General features: G+C 42.0%; 1 protein-coding gene across 1 annotated transcript in view; it reads right to left on the bottom strand.

The window, feature by feature from the left end:
- Positions 1 to 2576: 2576 nt before the first annotated feature.
- znf462 (zinc finger protein 462) overlaps positions 2577 to 11704 on the bottom strand; it is a 91665-nt gene continuing 82537 nt past the window's right edge. Inside the window, exons 8-13 of the mRNA XM_084159569.1 lie at positions 8749 to 9013; positions 8330 to 8466; positions 7803 to 8026; positions 6943 to 7183; positions 6235 to 6364; positions 2577 to 5975 (exon numbers count right to left, since the gene is read on the bottom strand). Coding sequence (XP_084015695.1) covers positions 5747 to 5975; positions 6235 to 6364; positions 6943 to 7183; positions 7803 to 8026; positions 8330 to 8466; positions 8749 to 9013 — 1226 coding nt within the window. The 3' untranslated portion in view covers positions 2577 to 5746. The remainder of the gene's footprint in view (positions 5976 to 6234; positions 6365 to 6942; positions 7184 to 7802; positions 8027 to 8329; positions 8467 to 8748; positions 9014 to 11704) is intronic.

The following is an 11704-nucleotide window of genomic DNA, read 5'->3' as shown; positions in this document are numbered from 1 at the left end:
CCCGTGCGCCTTGTTGGTTCCAGTGCGCCTGTTTTGACGCATTACTGCGTAACTGTTTTCCGGAATAAATCCTGTTATTCTGTGATTTACCCTCCTGCGCCTGACTCCTTCAACTCGCCCATCACATCATCTCTCTGGTAGCTACAGTACTGACAGTTGTTTTTGTCCTTTTTCTCTTCTCAGACCTATGGACAGATGAGGAGGGAGTTCAAGCCGTGAATATAGCCTGACTTTGTCCGTTGGTTTCACAGCCTAAACGAATGTCTGTCACATTATTGTATCTGTGACTGACATGAGAGACAAAGGTTATGTAAAAATAGTGCACTACATAGTGCACTACATAGTGCACTACATAGTGCACTACTTTTGACCAGCGCCCTATGGGCCCTGGTCAAAAGTAGTGCACTAGATAGGGAATAGGGTGCCATTTGGGATGCTACCTCACTATGGCTTCTCCTTTGAAATGTATCTTTGTCCTCTGCCACCAAGGGATGGGTGCATCACTCCACTAACAGACAATTGAAGATGCATAAAGACATTTGATCTAACAGAAGATTGCCACCGTCTATGACAGACACATTCAAACAAGCCGCATTGTAGGACCACAACTGCAGCAAGCAAACATATTTGATATTTACAGTGGGGAAAAAAAGTATTTAGTCAGCCACCAATTGTGCAAGTTCTCCCACTTAAAAAGATGAGAGAGGCCTGTAATTTTCATCATAGGTACACGTCAACTATGACAGACAAAATGAGAAAAAAAAATTCCAGAAAATCACATTGTAGGATTTTTAATGAATTTATTTGCAAATTATGGTGGAAAATAAGTATTTGGTCAATAACAAAAGTTTCTCAATACTTTGTTATATACACTTTGTTGGCAATGACACAGGTCAAACGTTTTCTGTAAGTCTGTAAGGTTTTCACACACTGTTGCTGGTATTTTGGCCCATTCCTCCATGCAGATCTCCTCTAGAGCAGTGATGTTTTGGGGCTGTCGCTGGGCAATACGGACTTTCAACTCCCTCCAAAGATTTTCTATGGGGTTGAGATCTGGAGACTGGCTAGGCCACTCCAGGACCTTGAAATGCTTCTTACGAAGCCACTCCTTCGTTGCCCGGGCGGTGTGTTTGGGATCATTGTCATGCTGAAAGACCCAGCCACGTTTCATCTTCAATGCCCTTGCTGATGGAAGGAGGTTTTCACTCAAAATCTCACGATACATGGCCCCATTCATTCTTTCCTTTACACGGATCAGTCGTCCTGGTCCCTTTGCAGAAAAACAGCCCCAAAGCATGATGTTTCCACCCCCATGCTTCACAGTAGGTATGGTGTTCTTTGGATGCAACTCAGCATTCTTTGTCCTCCAATCACGACGAGTTGAGTTTTTACCAAAAAGTTATATTTTGGTTTCATCTGACCATATGACATTCTCCCAATCCTCTTCTGGATCATCCAAATGCACTCTAGCAAACTTCAGACGGGCCTGGACATGTACTGGCTTAAGCAGGGGGACACGTCTTGCACTGCAGGATTTGAGTCCCTGGCGGCGTAGTGTGTTACTGATGGTAGGCTTTGTTACTTTGGTCCCAGCTCTCTGCAGGTCATTCACTAGGTCCCCCCGTGTGGTTCTGGGATTTTACTCACCGTTCTTGTGATCATTTTGACCCCACGGGTGAGATCTTGCGTGGAGCCCCAGATCGAGGGAGATTATCAGTGGTCTTGTATGTCTTCCATTTTCTAATAATTGCTCCCACAGTTGATTTCTTCAAACCAAGCTGCTTACCTATTGCAGATTCAGTCTTCCCAGCCTGGTGCAGGTCTACAATTTTGTTTCTGGTGTCCTTTGACAGCTCTTTGGTCTTGGCCGTAGTGGAATTTGGAGTGTGACTGTTTGAGGTTGTGGACAGGTGTCTTTTATACTGATAACAAGTTCAAACAGGTGCCATTAATACAGGTAACGAGTGGAGGACAGAGGAGCCTCTTAAAGAAGAAGTTACAGGTCTGTGAGAGCCAGAAATCTTGCTTGTTTGTAGGTGACCAAATACTTATTTTCCACCATAATTTGCAAATAAATTCATTTAAAATCCTACAATGTGATTTTCTGGATTTTTTTCTTCTCAATTTGTCTGTCATAGTTGACGTGTACCTATGATGAAAATTACAGGCCTCTCTCATCTTTTTAAGTGGGAGAACTTGCACAATTGGTGGCTGACTAAATATATTTTTTCCCCACTGTATCTATTTCTCATTCTGTGGAATCATCCAAAATAATAATTATTAGCGACCATGAGGAATGGGATGAGTAATAAATAATACATAAATAATTAATGATCCATTTTTTTACTTAATGACTGGCATAGCAGTGATTGTGAAACGCTTTTGTATTATTTTATCTTTGAGAATTTCATCCATTATGTCCTTGAAAGCAAGCATTAATGTTTGTAATCTGCTTTCCTGGGAGCTTGCTTACCTTCGAGCTTTACGATTCATGACATCTATTGGGATAGGCATACTAATAGATATGGCCTGTACAAGTAATTGTTTTTTGAGTGTCAGTAACCTGAAACAATGGTTTAGTTTAGTTTATTAGGATCCCCATTAGCTACTGCACATGCAGTAGCTACTCTTCCTGGGGTCCACATAAAACATACAAATACATGACAAAGTACAGAACAGTTATAGACAAGAACAACATAAAATATTACATTAAATTCAAAATAAAAAATATTATGCGGATTGACCTGCGATTTCTGGGAATTTGTGACAATGGAGAATGCACTGATCCTGTGGTATCAGAGACACATAAACAGATATATCTGATTGGAAACAACAGACAAACAAAGCGCAACTATGATCCCTGACAACAACAACTACAGAGTACCGTTATCTGATAACTTTATTAACAAGTTAAAAAAAGACAATGAATTACAATATTTACAGAATATCCAGAGATAAAATGGAATACAATTGTAAACAATCATTCTAGGTAATATCACAACCCACCATCAGGAATCATTTTCACAGGAGAAAGGCAAGATGGAGAATCTAAAGTAGTCAAACAATAGAGAACAGTCTGAAGAGAAGAGGAGAGAAACATAAAGGAAACAAACTAAATTTATACATACAAGTATCCAGTGTGTTATGACGAGCAGGGGTTAAATTGGGAGGTGGGAGGAAGGGGTGAGACCAACAACCAACAGAGTCCCACCACCTTAGGGTACAGTGGACACTGTATACAGTGAGTATTTAATAGACTTCTATTAAAAATGGACCATGGAAAAGCAACCAATTTGGGGGACAGAGAGACAGGACAGTTCCAACCACCTTACAAAATCCCAAATTAACCCCACTTCAAAAGCTTATTTCTTCAAACAAACATTTCTCTAATGGGTTAATGTTTAAAAAGCTAAGCTAGTCCTTTTAAAGGATAGGAGGAGGAGGGGTAAAAGATTCAGCACCAAATCACCCCCACGTTGTTGTTTTTAAAGGTAAAAAGAAAAGAAGACATATTTCTTATCAACCAGACGTTGTACAACAGCTTATTATAACATTTGGATTTGGGAGTCTGAAAAACAGCTCACTCCAAAGGTTTTTATGTTTTTACTTGATATTTTTTTGTTTGTTTGTTTAATATGAGACCAACACCTAAAGGAAAAAGGTAAACATTTCCTTTCTGAAACACCACAGTTTCAAACACTTGACAAGTAGTTTGTTTTTCTATACACAGCTGCATATCACATATGTGCATGCATGACTCTCAGAATGCACCCTATAGGGGACTAGGATTCTACCAGAGCCATATATACATGTATTTATGTCTCTGGGTTCCAACCCCCTTTGCAACAATGGTTCGTTACTCAGGAAAGAAGCCGTCTAAATAGCCAGCTAAATATTTTGGTACCAAGAGCACGTTTCCATTTTTTGCGTTTCTCCTTTGATGGCTCAAAGGAGTTATATTACAGATACACTGTCAATCACTTTGTATTGGTTTGTTTGTAATGGTTCCAACCAACCAGTGTTGGAAAGAAAGCATTTCTATTGATGAAGCTTGAAATAATTGCTAATAAGGCTTTGGGGTATTTGAGCAGCAACTTCCAACATATACAATCTCTGCCTTATTTGTCAAAACAGCGTAGTCTAAAAGGAAGCATACAGAAGAACAGACTCTTCAGAATCAGCTCCATACACAATGATAGAATCATAGAATACAGCATTTTATACTGCAGAATGTAAGTTAAACACCCAAGTGTTCTACTTTCACATTGCTGGTCAGTCACATTTATAATCCTTTTCTCTAGCATACTTACAAGTTCTCTTACAAATGCTGTCACAATTATCTGTTGATGAGGTGAATTAGCTGCTTACATCATGCCATTTTCCTCACATTAATGTCAGAAAGAAAACTACAGCTTCTGGATGTACAGTATTCCCTCTATTTTCTTCTGACATTGATGACATGTACTGTATCACAGACTACAGTGTAGGTTTAAAACAACATCCAACTTGTTATCGATAGACAAAAATAGCAAGGAAATCAATGCCACAATAATAAACATAATTGATTCAAGCTGCTGGTTATCATGTTGTGGGGACACTTGTGTCAGTTCACTTTCAAATTTACAACTGTCAGAAGATGGACAATAGACAATAAAAGCAGTATTAAAGAGTGGAAGTGCTGGGAATGCCTAAGGCTGAAGGCATATTTATCATATTCAAGGGTACTACTGTATATAACAATTTGCTATATATAAACTTTGGGGCAAAAGTCAAGTCAATATTCAAAAAATGTAACAAATCAAAGTTTGGAATATACTATAGATAAATAAGGTGCAACTATTCCTCAAGGAATTATTCTACTTGATTAATAACACAAGGCTAAAAATAAAACATAAACTAATGTAAAGTTATCATCCGGGTCAAATCACAGAAACCGTTATACTGTATGTTTTACAGCTAGTATGGATGGGGTGGAGAGTGACAGCTGATCTAGGATCAGGTCCCCCCTGTCCATATAATCTAAAAGGCTAAACTGATCCTAGATCAGCTCTCCTACTCTGAGATGTTTTATGAATATGGGCCCAGGTCATGATGAGTCTCTCAACATTACAACACTAGATGATGGGATTATAAGGATATTAGGATCTAGTTGGTAGCAGTGAGGTTAAAAGCGGTCAGTGAACTAAATGCGGTAGCTCATACAGTAGGTTATCTATCTTTAATGAACCCCTCGTTTGGAACTTCCAAGGGGTCAGTAGGCCTACGTATATCTAAAAAGAATATTCCCCCAATTTCAACATTATTTCCCCAACATTCCTTCCCCCAATTTAGAACATGATTTTGGGAAATGTGACCCACTCTTTCTTTCTCCAAAATATCGTAGTTAGTAGACATGAACTTTAAACTGTAGAAACTGCAGATTTGACCTTAATGTGTGCTTTACAGTACCATTCACTATTGGTTACCAATATATTAACATCTGTCCTACGGGACTAGTGACTCATTTTAAGGTTTAGCCATTTAAAAAATGTAGGATGTAACACAACCTATAGTTTCCAATATGTAACACTTAAAATCTAACAATGCTCCAAAAGGTGACAATGCTTTTTTGTTTCCATAATTTTATTTTATTTCTTTAGCAGCCTATTTTGGATACCCAACCCAATATCAATATCAATCCAACCAAATGTACGGTCTCTAGCAAAGTGACTACAATGTTAGGCCAGAGTACTCTTCTCTTCCATCTTCATTTTTTGGTCTCAAGCATTTCTTTGTTGTCTTCCTCATTCAGATTGTTACTACTCTGTGATAGGTCGGAGGCATATTCTCTCTCCACCTCCATGCCGTTGCTAGATAGGTCCACTCGTCTGTCCGTCATCGTCACAATGGTCGACAAGCCAATAGGAGGCAGAGCTGAGGCTGATGCGTCTATTGCTGGGGTAGTGCTAGTGTCAGTTCTGCTGTTGGTAACAGTCCTGTATTGCGATGAGAGGGAGAAAGGTCAATGTCCATCACCACAGGAACATATTGGGGGAAAACAGGCAGAAGAAAGAGGAAGGGAGGAAGAGGGGTAAGGAGAGAGAGAGAGGGAGAGGTAGGGAGGGAGATCGGGAGGGAGAGAGAAAGTATGTGTGTGAGGCAGAGATCTAGGAAGATATGGAGGGAGAGAGGGAACGGGAGATGGAGAAAGAAGGAGAGATGGAGGTAGGAAGAGAGAGAGAGAAAGAGACTTACATGCCGTGTCGGAGGACGTGTCGTTCCCACTCTATGCTGTTAGTGAAGCAGCGACCACAGAACTCACAGGGGAAGCGCTTCTCAATGGAGGCAGTCACACTGCTGCTGCTGGGGGAAACTACTGGGTTATCTGGGGAACAGACAGAGATCAGCATGATGAGAGGGGCACATGATACGACATCAGCCCAGACAGATACAGCAGAGACCCAGTCATGTCAGATTACAAGGTTGGAGTGAATACCATTTAAATTCAGGAAGTAACTGAATCGGAATTTCAGTTTACTCTCTGAATTGACTGCATTAAAATGGGACTGACCCCAACCCTGTCGGTAACAGCCGACAGAGATTGATTTGGCATTGTTAGTCATATTGTTAGTAGTAAGTAAGTAGCCTTGCACGAGCCTTGGCTTTTGCGAGCCGGAATGGCTCATAGGGCAGGAACCTGTCTCCTGTTTCTGTAGCGTGAGGCAGCTTTATGTACAAGTACACCGCCTGGACAGGACGCTAGTCTATCGCAGGGCCTTACCCCCAATCTATCTCCTTAATGCTGAGTTCCAAACGGAGACGCATCAGGTCCCATTTCTACAGTCTTTGGTATGACTCGGCCAGGGATTGAACTCACAACCATCCAATCTCAGGGCGGACACTAACCACAAGGCCACTGAGTTGTTAGTCATATCAATAATGATGATGAAGATCCTTGTTTACCTTTTGGAGCTGGCTTTTCTGCCTCTTCCTCTTCAATCCTTTTCTCCTCCTCCTTCTTCTGCTCTAGCTCTTCATCTCTACTCTCCTCCATCTCCACTTCATCCTCCACAATCTCTTCCTCCATCGCTCCTAATCCATCCTCCTCTCGCTCCTCTTCCTCCTCGGCACTACTGTTCCTCTCCTTTATAGCATCCAGCTGATCCAGGTTGACCCGCCCCATCAACTCAAAGTTACGGATCACCTGATCAACAAAAAAAGAGAGGTATGATTGATTGATTAATTAATTAATTGATTTATCAGTATGAGCAGTGTTGCAGTGGAGGGTAAACGCAGTTTACGTGCCTTTTTTTATTTTGCGCAAGGGTTTTCCCACATTTTGAGTAAAAATGCATTGAAAGTATAGGAAGAGTTACTTTATTCACTGTGAATGGCGATTTCTTTTCCCACTACATCACTGAGTATGATTAAATACACTAAGACCAATTGAAGCCATTGTTTTACAATCAAGGTATCCAAGCCTTTTGGGTTTTCATCTCTGAGGGTAAGGTGTGCCAAAACGGAACTGTATACAAGTTGATACGATCTCATGATTGTCTCAGGATGACATCCTTAGAAAACTGCCTGCTTTAAACAGTAAGTAGGTAATGTTGGATAATTTTATTTTAAAGCCGACCCATCCTACCAAATGTAAGCTCTCCGGGCAATTGTATTAAAACAGCTGACCGTAGGGGGTTATGTATCCCAGAGTAAAAACAGGGTTATGATATATCAACACATGTTTATGGACAGGAAGAGGACAGGGGGAGCATATGTGCCAGACAGGGTGCATGCTAGGACTTGTAGTTCTGAGTCTGACCTACCTTGTGCTCGTCTCGGAGATGTGTCTCCAGCTGGTGGCGCTGCCTGCTGTCATAGTAGCACAGCTGGCACTGGTAGGGTTTCATCTCATTGTGCTTGGTGATATGCAGCTGCAGGCTCTGGTCGCTGGAGCAGGTGAAGGTACACTTGTGGCAGTGGAACACCACGCCGGCCAGGTGGCGAGACAGCTTGTAGCGAGACACTTCCAGGGGCACCACACGCTCCTCTGGGGGAAGGAAGGAGAGGGTAGAGGGAGGGAGGGAGGGGGGGAGAGAGAAAGATATTACTATTGTGTCAACAGCATCACAGCACCTCCAACTGTGAAGTTGTAACTTAGTAAGTATAGCTAATCACTTTGGTGTGCGACAATACGGTGTGATCTCTAGCACTGCAAGACTAGTACAGCTTTGACTTTTAGGAGGACTCAATGAGATCCTCCCGCCTGGCACTAACAGTTATTTCCCTCTGAATTGTCTTAACAAAATTTGAGCACATAAAACAAGTAATCACAGGTTTTGGCTTGGCTTACCCCTGTGCAGGACAATGTGGTCGATCATATTGCTCTTGTATTTGGTGTGGTAGAGACAGAGGGGACAGCGTAGGTCTTTGGGACCCTCCTCAGGAACCACGGTGTGTCCTGCTTCCACGTGCATGGTGAATGTCGACCTGAGAAGAACAGAATAGATGTAGTGAGGCCGAATGGACATAAGAAGAAACAACAACCCAACCGTCATCGAAATAAGAAAAGGAAGATATAGGCTATTTCTCAATTTGTCTTTCCTTGATTTCTCACGTCCACTCTCCTCTCCACTTTCTCAAAATGTTTTGGAGGAGAAGGTCCGAAACGACGAACCTTGGATCCTCTCCTCCAATGCGGTTTGAGAAGGAAGAAAGAGTACGTGATTGAAATTGAAAAAGATGTTGTCACAGTAACATTAATTTCCTTACTTGGAACAGGTGAAGAAGGAGCAGTCTTTGCACTTGAACAGCTTCTTGCCTCCATGTCGGTCTCTGTAGTGGCGTCTCAGGCTCTGCATATATCCCGAGCTGAACTCACAGAACTCACAGGTCAGGATGCCGTCCGGCCGGGTGTCAGAGGTCGCAGCCTGGGGCCGGGCGGTGGGGCTGGAGGATGTCACATGACTACGAGACGCCACCTGGTAGTGACTGAGCTGCTGCCTCACGTCCGCCGTCTCATGCAGGTACCCAGCGTCTGAGAGAGAGAAGTGTGTCACTGTCAATATTGACAGTTCTGTAAGTCGCTTTGGATAAAAGGGTCTGGTAAATACTCATATCATATATTACAGAGAAGGGCTAAGTGTAGACACGGTGAATGATAATCATGAGGAAATATTAGCATTAACCAGGATACAGTAACTTCCTAACACACTTCCAGGAACAGAATCTGAGAAGTGTGAGGATCTGAAGTGTGTTGGGTTTTGCTTCTAGAATTCCAGAGGAATGGAATTCAAACCCCACCACAGCTCTACTGTATCCTCCCAGAACTGTGCCTGTGATTGTCAATGAGCAACCTCATCTACTTGTCCTACTTCCAGAGTACACCACATCAATAAATAAAACCAAGTGCCGGTAATAGGATGTCTGCATGTGAAAAATACTTCATTCAGCACAGTGGCAAGATGAAGCGAGCACAGAAAGACTGTTGTATGACTTTTTAAAATGCATTTCTTACTTTCTTACTTTGGAACGAAAATTGGGTCCCGCTTTAAATTACGTTCAGCTTATAAAGGTTTCATAAAGCCTTCGTAAGCACTACGTAAATGTGTTACAAAGCATCTATAACCGTATGTCATGCTTTATAAAGGGTTCATAAATGTATCATTACTGTGTGACATAATCACCAATGTCAAATGTGACATAACCCTCGATGTCGAATATGATATAAACATGTGCTTTATAAAGGGTGACATGTTGTGCTGAAGGATGGCACACTCTCTAAAGTGAAGTCATGTTAGTCACATTACACCTAATCCCGTTTCCAGACCCTTCCGCCCAAATGCGTGGAAGGTCTGGTGGACCAACGCATCAAACTTGGCCTTCATTAGTTAAGGTTAAGTTTTAAATTCCATTTTAAGAAAAGAAATTGTGGCCATAATTATTACTTTGTGGCTGTGTTAAATAAAGACGACCAGCGGAAATTATGACAAATACTTTACTCAGTAAGGTCACTCCCATAGTGGGCGTGACCATATAATTCTAAGGCCAACATTGACAACAAAGAAACAGCCATATCTCAGACTGGCGAATAAAAAGAAAAGATTAAGATGGGCAAAAGAACACAAACACTGGACTTTTTCTTTGCAACTCTTCCTAGGGCAGGGGGGGAATAGACGCAGCGTTGGTTCACTATGAGGATTTCACTGCCAAATATACATTCAATTCTCTGGCAACAGCTCTGGTGGACATTTCTGCAGTCAGCATGCCAATTGCACGCTCCCTTAAATATTTTGACATCTGTGGCATTGTGCTGTGTGACACAACTGCACATTTTAGAGTGGCCTTTTATTGTCCCCAGCACAAGGTGCACCTGTGTGATGATCATGCTGTTTAATCAGCTCATTGATATGCCACACCTGTCAGGTGGATGGATTATATTGGCAAAGGAGAAATACTCACTAACAGGGATGTAAACGAATTTTTGCACCAAATTTGAGAGAAATAAGCTTTTTGTGCGTATGGAAAATTTCTGGGATCTTTTATTTCAGCTCATGAAACATGGGACATACACTTCTTAAGTATATAAAGTCAGACACTTTTTGTCATTCATAACACATACATAAAGGCTTAATGATGTAAACACAAATGTATTAACACTTAGGGAATTATCACTAACAGCTAAAACAAATAAACATTAAAGACATGTTTAAACCATACATTTCCTTTTATTTTTAAAACAATACACATACATTTCCAAAAGTCCAGCAATGTAATTTCATTGAACATCACACAGGGCTGTGAACAGTGTAGCTTGTTCCTGAGCTGGCGGACGAATGGTTCTTGACACTGCATGCTGGAGGTAGCTACTGCATGTTGGTTCCAATCTTAGAAAGTTAGTAGGTCTGTTAGGAAATGCCTTTGTCACACCATATGGATAAGGACATTTCTGTGCTGCGCCAGAAATACTCTAAAAGGTGAGATGGGAAACTCCATTCGATTCATGTTATTTTATTCCTCTTCATTTACAGATTCCATGACATGACTATGAGACATGGCTGAGTCTAGGGGGATTTTTATTTACAGTAGCTGAGCCTGCTAGATACATTTCGTTAGCTAGCTATTTAGCGATTGTCACGACTTCCGCCGAAGTTGGTGCCTCTCCTTGTTCGGGGGGCGTTCGGCGGTCGTCGTCACCGGCTTTCTAGCTGCCACCGATCTACGTTTCTTTTTCCATTTGTTTTGTCTTGATTGTACACACCTGGTTCCCATTACATTATATGATTTCCCTATTTAACCCTCTGGTTCCCACATGGTTATGTGCATGTTTAGTCTTTGTTTTGTGTCTGAGACTTATGTGAGCTGGTGTGTTTTCCCTGCGTGGAAATTAGTGTTGTTTATTTGTTCGAGTAAAGTACGTTGTTTACTCAGTTCTGTGTCCTGCGCCTGACTCCGTCCTACCGCTGCACATTGACACTTGATAGAAACACGCACCACATATGGAGTCAGCAGGTGCATCCAGTCCTCCGGTACCAGTGGAGGAGCGCGTCCAGCAGCACGCGACAATGCTCCAGAATCTTGGCACAGCCATGGATCGCATGTTGCAGACCATGGAGCGATGGGAGAGAGGGGGTGTTCCCACAACCCCATCAACTTCAGATCAACCCACACCGATGTCCACCCCTCCGTCACCTGGACCCAGTGGGATTCGGCTCTCGCTCCCGAGGGC

The sequence above is a fragment of the Coregonus lavaretus genome (genome assembly GCF_964263955.1).
Source record: "Coregonus lavaretus genome assembly, chromosome: 4".
Taxonomy (NCBI): Eukaryota; Metazoa; Chordata; class Actinopteri; order Salmoniformes; family Salmonidae; genus Coregonus; species Coregonus lavaretus.
The sequence above is the reverse complement of the archived record's forward strand: the minus strand, read 5'-3'. Positions and strand labels throughout refer to the sequence as shown.